At 40.9% G+C, this 16,951-nt stretch overlaps 1 protein-coding gene across 13 annotated transcripts in view; it reads left to right on the top strand.

Moving 5' to 3' along the window:
• Positions 1–16,951, top strand: part of CPNE8 (copine 8) — a 296,005-nt gene that overhangs the window by 142,626 nt on the left and 136,428 nt on the right. For 9 of the 13 annotated variants that reach the window (XM_073328405.1, XM_073328394.2, XM_073328396.1 and 6 more), the window contains 3 exons: positions 141–182; positions 2,520–2,595; positions 16,447–16,500. In XM_073328405.1, coding sequence (XP_073184506.1) covers positions 141–182; positions 2,520–2,595; positions 16,447–16,500 — 172 coding nt within the window. Of the gene's footprint in view, positions 1–140; positions 183–2,519; positions 2,600–4,166; positions 4,284–16,446; positions 16,501–16,951 lie in introns of those variants that run through there. The other 4 variants (XR_012156821.2, XM_073328401.1, XM_073328403.1 and 1 more) reach the window with 4 other exon arrangements.

Genomic DNA, 16,951 nt, shown 5'->3' with positions numbered 1-16,951 from the left:
GACCTTTCTGCTTTTAATGGAAAATTAATCTTTCAGAACAGAGTGCATTTTCATTAGCATATTTTTTTCAAAAATTAAGCATGGTGTTGAGTGAAAACTTGCATTTTAAAAATATATATATATATATTTTTCTTTTGCAGAACAATTAAAATAGAGGTGTATGATTGGGAAAGAGATGGAAGGTAAGATATTTCTGTATTACAATCACTAAAGTTGGTTTGTGAAAATTTTGTGCATTTTAAAATCAATTTTAGGGGTTAATTGTTCTTCAATGAGAATTAGATATGCATATAATGTCAATAGCTATTATATATGTGTATTAAGAAAGGAGTACAGTTCCACATAATTACTTCCTTGTTTCAACTAATATTCTTTTTAGATTATTGTAGAAAAGGCCCAATCTTTGCATAATTTCCAGTGCTCAATAAAGGTATGATAGCTGCTTGGACTTTGCAATATGGAAGCTACTCTCTAATAATAATTCCAAACAGGAGCTGCAAGTTTGTTTACCCAAGAATTATTGTAAGCCCTGGGGCTATAGTAATTCTGCTGGGCATGGTCAACCTGTAGAGCGTGGGCAGAACTCTCCATTTGAACTTGTTTCAAAAGAAAAGATATGTTGTGCACCTTTCCTGCTCTCCTTCCTCTAGTAGATGTAGAGATTCACGTCGCCAAGTACAGCAGGAAACCACTCCCAATACTAGACTCCATGCCGAACATGAAGAGATCTAATGCTTAGATTCAAGTTGGCTGCTGTTACTTTTTTTTAATGGTTTTATGCTTTTATTGGCTAGTTGACACTTTTAGCTTCTGAATATGCTGTTTGGTTAATGAATATGCAACATTTTAATTGCTTTTTTTGGTGACAGAAAAGATTTAGATAACTTATAAAGTTAGTTTTAACTCTTATATTTTCTGAGATTTTTAAAAATTTGTTTACTTTGACAGAAAATGAAATTTTGTTTTGAAAAAGTTCAAACTTCTATTCCTTATATAAGTTTTTGGTTCTTAAAGTAGTTATTAAAATTAAATAACTCTTGGAAAGTCTTTGGCCTAAGTTATTAACTTTACATGATGATTTTTGAAATGAAGATTTTCTTGTATTTTTGCATTGGGTGAGGTTTTACTTGTGTGTTGCCAGTAATTAATTATTTTTTTTCCATTAATTGAAATATTTTGTACTTAAATGGTGTTACATATTTAGTAATTTAATCTAGCATTATATAGTCTTGCTATATTTGTACATAAAATATTTTACTACTCATATAACAAAGATATTAGGCAGTTCTTATATGAAGGCTTGCATTTAGATACAAAATATTTCCAAATATAAAATGTTAAAATAAGCTTATGCCATCTTAAACATTTGAGAAACAAATACCAAAGATTTAAGTGGAAATGTGAGTTGGAAGTCAACAATATATTTTGTAAAACATTTTCCACCATAAATATTTTCCAATATGCTTTACAAATACATTTATTGAAATAAGGATAATTTTGGAACTTTTTGTGTGGATTTAAACTCAAGTGTTTCTTTTAAAAGAAAAGAAGGGGATGGGTATTATAGGCCAACTTTACCTCTAGATTTATTGCTTTGATAACACAACTCTTACTATCAGGTTCCTTCCTAAAAGTACTACATGATTTGTTTGCTTGTCCTTGAGAGCTAGAAGCAGAAACCTTTTGGAATGTTTTTATTAACTTTAACATTTTGTAACATAATTAGCTAAACGTGTGATTTGTCATATTTTCAAGCATTTTGGCTATAACATTTTTGTAGTCATATTCAATAAAGGTGAAAACAAGTTTGTAAAAACTTTTTAAAAGTTGGTTATAATAATTTTATTAATATAATTTTTGCATCAATATTGAGGTCTGTCCCCCCACAAAGAATTCCCTTAATCTGCTGTATGAACTTGTGATCAATGGATTCTAGCACACGGGGGTGAGCAGTAGCTGCAGAGCCACTATTTCCCCTCCCAAGCAGGTAGGTGGACAGGTAAAAGGAGTGAGTAGAGCCTTGGCTCTTCCCCTCTAGTGCACGAATCAGCATAGTTTAGGACTGACCTTTCCCAATTACAAATTACTTCCTTCCCCTTCCGACTCACCACTCTTCTCTCTCAAACACACACTCGCACTCTGTCATGGTGCAAGTGGGGAGCCAGAGAGAGAATGGAGGACTGTTGGCAGTTCCTTTCGGGTTCTGTTCACGGTCCACAGTCTTTATTCGTTGCTGGTTGTAAATTTGCAATCTAGTTCTTCATTCTGTGTTGGGTACAGTTAACATAAGCTATCAGATGGATTCAATCAAATCTATTTATAATTATAATTTAGGGGGGAAGAGTAATGAACATACATTATATTTAGGTCAACAGAATAACAAGTCTTTTGCTAGCATTGCTTTTCTCACATGTCTATTCATGTGTCAGCTGTGCTTCACTTTAGATGTATTTTTGTAAATTAATGGAAAAGTAGTTTATATTGTGTATGTGTTGATTTGAAAACTTTTTTTTTTCTAGCCATGATTTCATTGGAGAATTCACAACAAGTTATAGGGAATTGTCTAGAGGGCAATCACAATTCAATGTATATGAGGTAAGTATTTTGAACTTTTATTTTTATTTATCTTGCGAAAATGGATAAAGTTGAGAACTTTCAATGTTTGCTTGTCGGATTAGTCAATGTTCAGGGTTACTATCAGAATCCAAGCCTTTATAAAGGGGAAAACAGACATTCTGGGTCAAAAAGGATTTGTTTCAGAAACGAGTTTAAAAGCATATGTTCTTTGGACAAGAGCAGTATCTTCAGTGCTGTTTTGAAAAAGTTAACAAAAAATAATCTCTCTTGTTCTACAGCTCTTCTTTCTCAGTATAGTTGTTTGTTTAAAACAGCTTTGTGTAGAAATAAAAAGTGTGCATATGGCAATCAGAGCTTGCCTAAACTGCCGAAGTAAACAGTTAAAAGAAAAAGAAAGGCTTGTAACCTTGTAATCTTTGCTTAGTGTTTCACATCATAATGTATCACTGGATTTATTTTGTCTATAGCATCCATGAAGCTAAGTTGTAAAAGGTTTCTTTTAAAAAGTTTTTAATCAGGCCTCAGACTAGATTTGTCAGATGACGTGTGTTGGTTTCCTAATATCAGTAGTCATAACCACATGACCTGCTCCAAATTATTAAAAAGGAAAATGTTCATCATTATACCACAGGAAGAAAATTAAATTCAGTAAATATATTCTACCAACATATAGTAAAGACTGGTTTCCCTTATGTACAAGATAGGGCCATTCTCTTCTTTGAACTTGGGTGCTGTCTGTCCTCCTGGAGCCAGTCAGAACGACATTCAGTGTATATCTCATGGTGCCAGGACTCTATTCTCCTGGTTTGTTAGACTGTGAAGGAAGCAATTAGTTTCTTTCTGATGTGTGGCTGCGCAGTGCCACTGTACACGTGAGCAGCAGCTGCCTTTCCTGTCTCTGTGGTATTGGTAACCTCAGAGAAAGAAACCTTTTAGTGTCATTCCACATAGTAGTTGCTGATTTCCTTCTGGAAACTTACAAGGTCTTGGAGAAGGGACAATGGTGTGACCTCAGTGGGATCACCCCAGAGGTGCCAAGTTTTTTGTCGCTACATATGTGACATTTCCCTCATTACCTCCCTGCTTTCTTCTCTGAGGAGTGGGGGGCAAGTAAGGGCAGGACACAGAAGCACAAGCTAAGTCCCCCAGAGAAGTGGAAGCAAAACTGTGTAGAAGGGGAGAGTCAGGAGCCCAAAAGCAGGTGATGTGTTTGTCACAATTCAGGGCAAATGCACCTGTATTCCCCTCTTTGGTCCATCAAGGGCACCTACTCTAGGCTCCTGGCTCATCACTCATCACCTCTCTTAGATGGAGACCTTTCCCTCTTTCTTCTTTCTGACCAGAGTGTTTTTCCAGGCAGCATGGTCCCCTGCCTGCACTGTGATAGTCCCAGCAACCCAGATTGCCTAAACAGGCCAGTGTCTGTCCCAACACCAACAAGGCCTCTGATAGGCGTCAGTCCTTCAAACCTCTCAAAGGGTTTTTTCTGTGGTTACAAGTTCACAACAGCCTTAGGTCAGAACTAGCACACCCATGAATTGTTCAGTCTTTCCTTTATACAGTTTGGGCTTTTGATCTTCATGCTCCAGGAACTATAATGGCAGACAGTGGTCCTCTCATCAGGGTGTAGCTTCAAAAGGCTGGATTTTTACATAACCAGAGATGGAGAATTTGCATTCACCTTCCCGTACAGATTACCCAGGTAAACCATTTGACGCTGTTTGTCCCAAAAGTCCATTCTTGTCTGGGACATTGTTTAGTATAGTCCTTTGAAGTTCATAACATTTCCCAGGATTCACATCCAATCTCCCTCCCTAAAGAGAGGTTACATGCAAACCTGGCCCACAATAATACGTATTCCATTTAATAAATGGAACCCGAAAATACTTAAACTTAGACCTATTGTCCCAATTTAATAGGTATGGAATTCAGTGTACACAGCCTAAGTGCCCTGCAGCGGTTCCTTCTGAAGCAGAACTAGTGTGGAGATGGATTCACAAACTGAACATACATTCACAGTTCACCATAAACCTGGAAAGCAAAATGTGGTTACAGATGCCCTCAGCTAGGTGAGGGCAGTGAGAATAGACTCAATTTAGTCATCTGGCATGAACAGTCTAAGGATCCTGATATAGTCAGTGTGCCAACAGAACTATCAAAGATGACTCAGACTAGGGAGGTTCAGTGCAGTCCTGGACCAATTATCCATTGATCTGGTTACCAACTTCCTGGTATCTGAAGGTACCTGGATTTGTCCAGCAAGCTTACAGAGAAGGATACAGGAGTGTCTTCCTAATGACTAAGTAGCAGGCACATGAGTTATGAAAAGCTGGGCATCTGACAGATTTTTTTGGTGAGGCATAGCTGCAGATGTTAAGGATTAGGTACTTGTCAAGAAAGGAAAACACCAGCAAGAAGAGGTAGAGCTCCTTTAGGGGAAATGCTCCAATACAGTTAGCTCTGGGAGTTCATACAGATTGACTTGAAAGGCCCACTACCAGAAATACCAGCTGGAAATCAGGATTTGCCGGTGGTGTCTCACACCTTTTCAAAGTATGTGGTGGTGCAATCCCAGAAGTATAAAGGGACTCGGAGGGTTATGAATGCATTGATGAAACATGTAGTGTTGCAGTTTGGTCCACTAAGCTGCTTCTACACTGATTGGGGAAGGAATCTGAATCACAGTTATTACGCGAGGTTTGTCGACATCTCCAGATAACCAAGGTGAGGACTACTGTTGCTCATTCTGCGAATAATGGGGAAGTGGAGAGAGTAAACCACATCATTGGTTCTCTGCTTAAAGTCTTAGTCATTGAAGACCAACAAAATTTGGGTTGCAAAGTCACCTTTTGTTGTCTTGGCATACCAACATCAGCTGTGATTCAGTTATCCATTACTCGCTGTACCTATTGGTACAGAGGATCTACAGGACCTGGAAACCAAATGATTCCGGGGGACAAATAATGAAATAATTCTCTCTAGCAGGGTGGTCACCCCACTCTGTCCCTGAAGGGGTTAAAGCAGCTCTGGAGAGGGCTGCAGCTGGGGAAAAGCTAGGCTGATTGGGGGAAGCAGCCACAGCTGGGGCCATGCCCCAGTTAGGCCACAGCTGGCCCTATAAGAGGGCTGAGGGCCAGAAGCTGGAAGAGTCTCACACTAGCCCTGGAGTGGGATGGGCTAGCTGCCTGAGAGCGAGGTACCCTAAGTGGAGTAGTGCTGGGGAAGGGCAAAGCGTGCTGGGGAGCTCCAGTCTGGTAAACGCCCAGGCTGCAGGCCTTGGTAAAGGCCCAGAAAGGTACTGGTGTTGCAGAGGGGCAGCCCAGGGATAGGCAAAGGCAGCAGGTCCTACCCCCTTGCCAGTGTTGGGTGGCCATTACAGACTGCAGTCTGCCCCAGGGAAAGGGGGCTGGATGACGACTGGCAGTAGCCACTGAGGCAAGGTGGGTTTAAAGGGTTGGGGGGTTCCCTTGGGAGGGGAGACCCAGAGTGGGGGTACTGCTGGGGCAGAACCCTGAGGAAAAGGGGCACCGGGGTCCAGGAGGGACGCTGGGCCAGTGGCAGGCGAGACACCGGCCTGCATAGGACACTCTGGGCTGGAAGAGCTAATTCCCAAGACGACCAGCAGGAGGCGCTGCACCGGTGAGTCATTGCCTCGCTACACTCTCCTTATGAGATTTTGGACTCTGCAAACCCATGATTTCCTGTGACTTGATGTTCAGGCAGCAAGAACTGGCAAAGCCCTGCACCCGCACAGGTAGGTGATATGGCAGAGTACTACATCAGTGACCTGAGGACAGAATTCCAGAAGGTGGTGGAAAAGATAGGCCAGAAGTGAGCATGCCATGTACCAGATGCCAGAAAAATGGGAAAATATGGGCCCATTCAGGAAAGAAGATGTGGCTATGCAACTGGAAAAAACAGTCCAGAAAAAATCCCAAACTGACCTCTTAATGGAGGGGACCTTACACAGTGATGGAGCAACTAAACAACTTATCTTTGCTAATACAAAAAGCAAGAGCCTCACCCATTTGTAGTGCATCAAGAACTGGTGTTCTGATTCATTGAAAGAAAGGGGAGGGCAAACACTGTGGATACTCAACAATCATTCCAAAGGGATGCAGAGGAGGATTTGGACGTACTCCGGCTGGCTCCTGTGGCTTGTCATGGGAGACCGGTCGTGCAGGAGAAATTGCCAGGGTGTTCTCAGGATCTCAACTTACTGCCATCTTCAACAGTCTGTCTACAAGAGACAGGTCTGACCTAGAGGCCATGAACTCTGCACTCACAGATATCTAGATCCAACTATAAGCAATATGTCCATGACAGAATATAGGACTCAAGGGGGCAGATGAACACAGAAACCTGCATAAATGGCAAACTACCTGGATTCTTAGGAGTTACTATTTAAATTCTTCTTTAAGTGGAGGGGGGGAGTTGGAGTGATTAGTGTAGACAGCACCTCCACCAATAGATGGTGCACTATCTTTATCTTAGCGTGAAGTTGTCTTGTATATTATGTTGTTGATCTGACATAGGGGGCTAGCAGGAAATTCATTGCGGCCTATGTGTGCAGAAGTTGGTACATGCTGCATCCTAATAAATCTGTGTTTGTGTAAGTGAGTATTACATAATACTTCCCCACTTGCAAGCACTGAATTTGTATCTAACAAAAGAAAACTTTTATTAAAAAGGAGACGGAATGCAGAATTAATTTGCCAAAACACCACAACAGTGGTTCATAAGTATGCAAACAATAAGTAAATGCCCACCTCGCACTATCTTGGATAGCAATTCCTTACCTCAGTTTCCCATCTTGCAGTGTGAAAGACTGACAGATGAATGTCCCTTTAACATGCTGCTTCCCTTTTCTCTCTGCTGCACCCACTCTTGATTGTCCGTGGTCACCAACATCTTAAAATCCAGGGATGCAGTCAGGTGGGTTTAATTCCTGCTCCTGAGAAGGAGGATTGGTTGAGTGATACCTCTGCAACTGATCTCTGCTGGCACTGATCACTGCTGCTGCCTCTGCTTGCTAGCATTGCTGCTACCTTTGCTGGCTGCTGCCTTTAGCTGCAGTGCAATGTTCTGAGGTTCCTCCACTTAGCCCCCAGTACTTAACGATTTCAGCTTTTAGTAATTTCATTGGGTAGAGGAGAACCAGTGCTGCTTCCTCTGCATTACCTTTGACTGCAGTACTGTCCCCATACTAGGTCTAAGGCTCATCCAGCTAAACCAACCTATCGGTGATTTCAACACATTCAAAAACATAATCCCAACTATACATACAAAGTGATAGGGTCTAAATTAGCTATTACCACTCAAGAAAGAGATCTTGGAATCATTGCGAATAGTTCTCTGAAAACATCTGCTCCATGTGAAACAGCAGTACAATAAAAAAGCTAACAGTATGTTAGGAACCATTAGGAAAGGGACAGCTAATAAGACAGAAAATATAATGTCACTACATAAATCCATGGTACACCCATACCTGGCATACTTCATGCAGTTCTGGTCACCCCATCTCATAAAATATATATTAGAAATGGAAAAAGTACAGAGAAGGACAACAAAAATTATGAGGGGCATAGAACAGCTTCCATAGGAGGAGAGATTAAAAAGACTGGGACTGTTTAGCTTAGAAAAGAGACAACTAAAGGGGGAGTATGGTAGAGGTCTATAAAATCATGAATGGTGTGGAGAAAGTGAATAGGGAAGTGTTATTTATCCTTTCACATAACACAAGAACCTGGGGGGACTCAGTGAAATTAATAGGCAGTATGTTTAAAACAAACAAAAGGAAGTATTTCTTTACACCATGCACAATCAACCTGTGTAACTTATTGCTAGGGCGTGTTGTGAAGACCAGAAGCGTAACTGGGTTCAAAAAGAATATCAATAGCTAGTAGTCAAGATAGTCAGGAGTGAAACTCTCTGCTCTTGGTGTCCCTAAATCTGTGACTGCTGGAAGCTCAGATTGGATGACGAGATGGATCACTCAATAAATTTCCCCATTCTGTTAATACCCTCTGAAGCATCTAGCATCAGCCACTGTTGGAAGACAGGAAACTGAGCTAGATGACCATTGGTCTGACCAAGTATGGCCATTCTTATGTTCTTAAGCTCCTCCACTGCTCCCCTGCCTTTAGTCCTCTCTGGCCCTTGGCTCTGACTGTCCGGTTTAGAGCTAACAGGCAACTCCCTCTGCTGCTCCTCTTGCCTTCAGCCCTGGCTCTCTGGCTGGGGACACCAGCCAGCAAACCCCTTTTGCTGCTTTCCCTCATTCAGCTTCTCCAAGGTCCCAAACATATATAGTCGATTCTTTCCTTTTCACAGGGAGGGCCTCTGCAGCATTCCCCAGAGACCTGTTCCAGTCTCCTGACTGACTCTTACTGTCTTTCTTCAGGGACTTCCTCTAGTCCCCTGGTCTCTTGTAGCGCTCACCTACCCTTCCTGACTAAGCCAGGCTCACTGTTAAGTGAGTAGACTGTTTAAAGAATCGAGTAAAGAAATGGTGTTTCCCTAAAATGTCCCTTAAAATAAAGTCCATCAGGATGAGGTCTGGGTAGCTTTTAAGCCATCTTTGTGTTGCCCAGACTCGGGCCAGAGCAGCCCCTTAACTCTAATTAATTAACTCTAATTTACAGCAGCCTCAATTGAACTGTGATAAAAGCCAGAATCTTTGTAGCAATATGGAGATATCCTCTTCTGGGTCTGGCAAAACTCCTACCTGTTCCCTGTGCCAGGAGAATTCTCTCTTGGCAATTTAAAGGAACTTTATAGTCCGTGAACTTTATATGAAGGGTAGAATAATCTTTACATGATTATTTAAATAGTCTACTTTTAATGGTAACTACTTAGCAGTTATAACCAACACTTTGCCAAATAGATGCACTGGGGCACCACAATGATGAACACAGCAAGATAAAAACTGTGGAGATGGGTTCTCCTGTCACTGTTTTGAACCTACTAGCTGAAAAGAGAATTTTGAGAGTTTGAATGGGCCCCCAGATTGTGGATTTGGTAGTAGTAGTATTATATCCTTATCTCAGTGGATTTTTTTCTTCATTTTAAACCACAGCCAAGAGTTCATGTAGTTTTCTAGGACAGTCAGGGTTGGTGGCTCTCAATGATTAAAAAAAATTGTATTTTAATTGCAAACATATCTGAAATTTGAGAGTGGGGGGGTATGAATAAAATTTTAACCAGCATGCATTCCCTTGTCTTTTATATCACAGTGGTCCTATATTGCACAAAGAATATAGTAGGACATTGGTTTTATTTTTTCCCCTCAGTTGATGGCCTAAAATGTTCTATTTTTCTAACAATGTACATTTTAATAGCTCTACCAAGATTTCAAATGTGAATATTTTAATTCCTCGTCGTTCACAGAACATCTGTGTATAGTGTATAGTAAAATTTGGCAGTAAGCCATATGGATTCCTCTTTCATAGTTGTCTGGGAGATTAGTTGATAAATATCATTGATAAAATCTCTTTGCTTCCACTTCTAGTGTTTGAAAACATGCTCCCATCTTGCTCAGTGTGTTCATAGTGAAACTGACTTAGCTATACAGATGGCTTTGAGCAGACATTTAAAAGGGAAGTGTTTTTTGGTTGGTGGTAGGTTTTTTATGTGGCTGGCAAGATGTTTATTATAGGGGCTACTTTCCATTACAACACTCTCTTTTCAGTTGTTTACAATTTTGCCAAACTTTAACTTTGGGCTGAAATTATTCATACTGGGTGTCTGCCTCATGTTGAATTGATTTGGAAAATACTCTGCAAAAATGATTTAGCCATTTCTCAGAATGAGTGAAGGAAAAATTACATTGTTTTGTTCCTATTAATAAAATTCTTGCCACCATTTAATTGAGACATTCTAGATTTGGAAAAGGGATTTGAAATTTGGCAGGGGGATGGATCACCCTAATGCTGGGGATGTGCCTCTTGCCATCCCCATGAGAAGCCATCCAACTTTGGCCAAGTTATGAGCCTCTGAAAATCTCAGTTCACAGATGCTCAGTAAAACTTGTAAAAGTTTTATGGCTCAGTTTGCTAAATATTCCTCATGTACTGAGCGTGCTTCACCATCATGCTGCTCTAGTGTGCTGGCCAAATTTTGCATAAGTGCTATCCTCACAGAGTGACTGGGCATGCACCATTCCAAGGCTATAGTCACTGAGCATGACTTTCCTTGCAGTTGCTCCTCCCAGCACCTCGGAGCTGCTCTGGTACCAATTACAGGAACTGAGAGCAAGAAACTTCTCCTGTCCTCTCAGTACTCCCACTGCTGGCCAGGTAATATGGAGAAGGAGGAGGAAATAGCTTGCCAGGGATGCAGAAGGATAAGGAGCTAGCAGGGTCAGCCTTAGGGAAAGTAGCACTCTGGACGAACTTGTATTTTGGCATCCCTGTGGGTGAGGCGCACCCCCCATTACCCCTGACCTCCATTGGCTCTCCACCACCCCAGGACCCTGCTGCCTCTCCCCAGTGCTTAATTTTTATTGAAAGGGGTGCCAGAGCTCAGCCCCAACAAAAATTAAGCACTGGCTGGGCGGCTAGAGAGTGGCAGCTGTTGGCTGGGCTCTGAGCTCTGAAGGCATTGCCACTGCCAGCAGCAACTGAGACGCAAGGGTGGAATGGTATATGATGGATTGCCACCTTACTTTATTCTGCTGCTGGTGGCAGCACTTCCTTCAGAGCTCGGTGCCCGGCCAGCAGCCACTGCTCTCAAGGCATCAAGTTCTGAAGACAAAAAAACCAGAGAACTGCTAAATTACAAGAAATTTGTCATACTATCACATGACATGATTAGGGAGGAAAAAAATCAACTTCAGAAAGCTATACAGAACAACAGATCTTTCTGTACATCGTAAAAGATTCTGCTTCCTCGAGCTTCTCTCTTATAACTGCTCTATCTGGCTAGTTTAATAGAATGCCATGAGAAAGGATCATTTTTAGATTGGCTTTCCTTCTTGCTGGTCTGTTATTGCAGAGTTAATATTTTCAAACAACCAAACGAGATAAAGACTTTTGACCCGTTTTTGTATTTGTAATTTTAAAAAAACGTAGGAGATAAGTAATCTAAAACATAAATACACTCTTTCACATATTCCAGTAAAGCAGGATGGATACTGCATCATCTATTACAGGAATTTCCACTATCCATAGCTGTGGGATTGGAGTTGCAAGAGATTAAGTCTTAAAAAACATATTCAAAATAACCATCAAAAAGAATACAGAACACACAGTGTTTGCTTCTCCAGTATAGTATAGTGTGTGTATACATATGTATATATACTATATAAGTGTATAATTTAACAACCACTTACCGACTTCTGTGTTAGCTAAAAAATAAAAAGCAATAATAAAAATATATAAAGTGCAAAAACTACGGCATAAGGGGTATACATTTTGCACTTGGACATGCATTGTCTGCTACTAAACAGTCTTTAGAAAAATGATAATCTGATTAGGCTAGTCAGTATTTCAAAAGTTGATTCCACTGCTTATTCTGAAGAAATTATCTTTATTAGGAATTGATTTGTAGGCAAATTCCTTCTGTATAAACCCATACATTTGGGCTTTAACAACATTATACATCTGCAGTGTCTGTCTCAGGATCGGCAAGAAAACGTGCTTTATCTCTCACAAAATGTGCTCTATATATATATATATATATATATATATATATATATCCAACAGGAGTCTGGCATATGTGATTTTCCTTCAGGATACAAAGACTGCATGGTAGAACATAGACTCGTTCTTTATTCTTCCTGGCGGCAGCAGCAAAACATTAAAATGTTTACAGACAAATCAACACAGATGTAGTGCTGTTCCAAAACTCTGAGCTACAGCAGGAGCTGGGAACAGATGAGTTCATGAGTTCAGTGGGATTAAGTGTATGAGTAAGGACTCCTTGCAGCATAAAGGTTTCAGGATCAAATATTTGGGAAGGAGACACCCCAGGCAGACAGAGGGGGTGATAGACTCAGTGCAGAGCGGCTGAGAGATAATAATCACTGATAAAATAGTGTGTGATTCCAGGCATCTAATCTGAGATGTATGTCCGAAAATATTTGTAAAATACCTGCACTCCCTTCCTGCACCCCAATCCTTGCACTGTGCCCCTTTCTTCTCAACCACGGTCTGCAACCCTTAATCCCTGTACTCCCCTCCTCATGTGGTGTAGCTCAGCACCCACCGGCAGCCCTGCGGATCAGCTCCTGCCCCGCAGCCCTCCCGCACGCTGGTGGGCCCTGTCGATCAGCTCCACCCAGTGCTTCCTGCCCGCCGTGATCAGCTGTTCAGCCCCTGCGTTTCCTCTGCAAGTTTTCAGCACTCTGCAGAGTGCCCCCTGACCACGGTGCCCTGGGCAATCGTCCATGTGCCCCACCCCTAAGGACAGACCTAGGAGCTGGGTCTGGAGTTGATGAGCCAGGAAACTGGGACAGTGGGACAGGAGTGGAGAGGACTGGGGCAAAGAGAATAGTGGGGTAGGGGAATGTGAGACCTGGGGCCTGATTTGCAGAAGTGTGGAAATTCTCAGCTGCAACTGAAGTCACTCAGATTTGTGCACTGAACAAATACTATGAAAAATCAGACCAGAGGTATCTCAAATTGGGTGCCCAAAATTAATGTACACTTTTGACATTAATGTGTCTCTGCATCAGTTCCCCATCTGTAAAATGTGAATAATAATACTAACTTACATAGCAAGGGTCTTGTGAATATAAATTCATTAACATTTTGGAGGCACTCAGACATTTGTGATGAGGGCCAAGGAAAAGCCCACTGAGGAAGTTAACACCTCTGGTTTTGGAGCAGGGTTGAATGGAGTGCAGTAAATAAGGCATGGCTCATACATTGAATTATGAGGATAAAAAGAACTATTGAATAGCTGATCATTCTGTAGGTACCATCCATCCTATGTGCTAAATGAACATTATGATATAGGCTCTAGTTACTGTATGTGATCTAAATTAATGTAAAGACTGCATCATATTGCTTTACACAGGCAACTTTAATTCTGGCATTTCCTACCTTAGAGTGCTTGATTTTGCAACCTTAACATGGTTTTAAAATGTAGCTTTTTAAATATGTAGTTTATAGATTGTATTTGCTGCTGGTTTCCTATGTCACACTATAACGGCAGCATATACCTATGCTTTATGCCACATTATACAAATATTGTGACTGCATTGTTATCTAGTTTGATGGTTCTGTTATATAAAACCAAGGGAAGGACTGTGCCAAATCTTGAAATTTTTATTCAAGCAAACAAATTTGCTTTGTTTATTTTAATGCATGAGTGATAATTTTGTGTTAATTCTTATTTTAACCAAACTAGGTTACCCATTCTTTGAAGGTTGCAAGTCCCTGTTGGGCATTTACTCACATCCATAAAAGACAACAGTTTGACTCATTAATAGTCTTCCAGTTGACAGTCATTTTTAGAAGTGTGTAGAATAGTATCCTCATTTTTACTGTGGCTGGTTCTACCAGTACTATTAAGCTATCGCTTACTTGAACACTAGATTCACCTAAAAATGAGCAGTAGTGCTTCTGGGTGAGCTGACTGGGTGAGATCAAAAGAACTCTGGAAGTAAGGCTATTACTCCATGTATTGCTTTGTTACAGAGCATTTTCTAATATATCTGAAGTTCTCAAGTTTCAATCAATAGATATTTTTTCTCTTATGAAAAATCACATTGTGAAAGTTCAAAAGATTTTGCAAAAGTGTAAATCATGGTGCTCAAGCCTGAAAAATATGTTCTTAAAATTACTTCTAGGATGCCTTCATGTTCTTACCATAGCAACGAGGGAGTAACCCTGTACATTTTCAACTGGGCTGAAGGCTAACTTGTCTGTTTGTGCAAACAGTTCATGCCCACATTTTCTGTGATTACAAATCACTGTGGGCACCAAGTTTTAGTAGTCACATGTCTGTCCTTCTGCATTCATAATTAGGTGAACTTGAAAATACTAAGATTTGCATGTACAATTCACTGAGGGAGTATGAACTGGAAAAAGGCAAATATAGTGCCTATATTTTAAAAAGGGAAAAAAGAGAACCAGGGGAACTACAGACTGATCAGCCTCACTTCAGTCCTCAGCAAAATCATGGAGCAGGTCCTCAAGGAATCCATTTTGAAGCACTTGGAGGAGAGGAAAGTGATCAGGAACAGTCAACATGGATTCACCAAGGGCAAGTCATGCCTGACCAACCTGATTGCCTTCTATGATGAGATAACTGGCTCTGTGGATATGGGGAAAGCAGTGGATGTGATATATCTTGACTTTAGCAAAGCTTTTGATATGGTCTCCCACAGTATTCTTGCCAGCAAGTTAAAGAAGTATGGGCTGGATGAATGCACTATAAGGTGGATAGAAAGCTGGCTAGATTATCGGGCTCAACGGATAGTGATCAACAGCTCGATGTCTAGTTGGCAGCCGGTATCAAGCAGAGTGCCCCAGGGGTCATTCCTGGGGCCAGTTTTGTTCAACATCTTTATTAATGAACTGGATGATGGGATGAATTGCACCCTCAGCAAGTTCGCAGATGACTCTAAGCTGGGGGGTGAGATAGATACGCTGGAGGGTAGGGATAGGGTCCAGAGTGACTTAGACAAATTAGAGCATTTGGCCAAAAGAAATCTGATGAGGTTCAACAAGGACAAGTGTAGAGTTCTGCACTTAGGAAGGAAGAATCCCATGCGCTGCTGCAGCCTTGGGACCGAGTGGCTAAGCAGCAGTTCTGCAGAAAATGACCTGGGGATTACAGTGGACGAGAAGCTCGATATGAGTCAGCAGTGTGCCCTTGTTGCCAACAAGGCCAATGGCGTATTGGGCTGTATTAGTAGGAGCATTGCCAGCAGATCGAGGGAAGTGATTATTCCTCTCTATTTGGCACTGGTGAGGCCACACCTGGAGTACTGTGTCCAGTTTTGGTCCCCTCACTACAGAAGGGATGTGGACAAATTGGAGAGAGTCCAGCGGAGGGCAACGAAAATGATTAGGAGGCTGGGGCACAAGACTTACAAGGAGAGGCTGAGGGAACTGAGGTTATTTAGTCTGCAGAAGAGAAGAGCGAGGGGGGATTTGATAGCAGCCTTCAATTACCTGAAGGGGGGTTCCAAAGAGGAAGGAGCTCGGCTGTTCTCAGTGGTGGTAGATGACAGAACAAGAAGCAGTGGTCTCGAGTTGCAGTGGGGGAGAATTAGGTTGGATATTAGGAAACACTATTTCACTAGGAGGGTGGTGAAGCACTGGAATGGGTTACCTAGGGAGGTGGTGGAATCTCCATCCTTAGAGGTTTTTAAGGCCTGGCTTGACAAAGCCTTGGCAGGGATGATTTAGTTGGTGTTGGTCCTGCTTTGAGCAGGGGATTGGACTAGATGACCTCCTGAGGTCTCTTCCAATCGTAATATTCTATGATTTTATGAATTACAGTTGCTTCTACAAGTGGGAAATTTGGACTTTTCAGGTCCCCTTTATGTAAAGGTAACATGAAACTGTAGTAATATGCTGGGCACAAGAGTTGGGCAAGAAATGGAAGTAAAAATTCACAAAACAATGCAGGGTTTTTTCTGATTTTTGTCAAAAATCTTGATGCAGTGTGTGCAAACTCTTCTGGCTCTGTTCAACAGCAACAATGTAGTCTTCTCTTAACAATTGCCAGTGTCCTGTTGTGAGTCATTATGAAGTATCCGATAAGAGTTCCTGAATATCAGTTCATACATGTAACTATTAACGTGTCATATATCTAAAGAATACTACTTCGTACCTTAAGAGAATCTTAAGAATTTTCACTATGTCAACTGCATAATGAATGATGCATCTGTAATAGTTTTATCTGCCCTTCTAGGTAATAAATCCAAAGAAAAAAGGAAAAAAGAAGAAGTATATTAATTCTGGAACAGTAAGTAGATACTTTATATTAACTTATGCTTTCCTTTTCTGTCTGACTTCGTGAAATAAAGTGTATTCAAACTAATTTGACAGTGTTAGAGTAAGACTTTCTTTGAAGAATGCAAGAGTAAAGTATTTACTATAACTCATTTTTTCTACTTTTCCCTCTTTTCTGTGATTAAATGAGTGTCTCGTGAAAGCTTTATCCAAAATATAATTTTGGGTTCCCTGTGAGTTTAGAATTGCTGGAGGCAGTGTTGACTTTTATCTGGAATACATGTTGATTTTTAGAATGCATTAAAATGCTTTTCTTAGTTATTCAGATCTTGTACAGAGACATGAACAAATAAGGGATGATAGATTGTGTCCTTTGTGTTTAAGAAAATATTTATTCTCTAGTCTCTAAATTTTTGGCAGAATTAGATTTAAGAAATGCTGTGACTGTAATTTGCAAGAGTGCT

The sequence above is a fragment of the Lepidochelys kempii genome, chromosome 1 (assembly GCF_965140285.1).
Source record: "Lepidochelys kempii isolate rLepKem1 chromosome 1, rLepKem1.hap1, whole genome shotgun sequence".
Classification (NCBI taxonomy): Eukaryota; Metazoa; Chordata; order Testudines; family Cheloniidae; genus Lepidochelys; species Lepidochelys kempii.
This window is presented reverse-complemented; position numbering and strand designations above follow the sequence as displayed.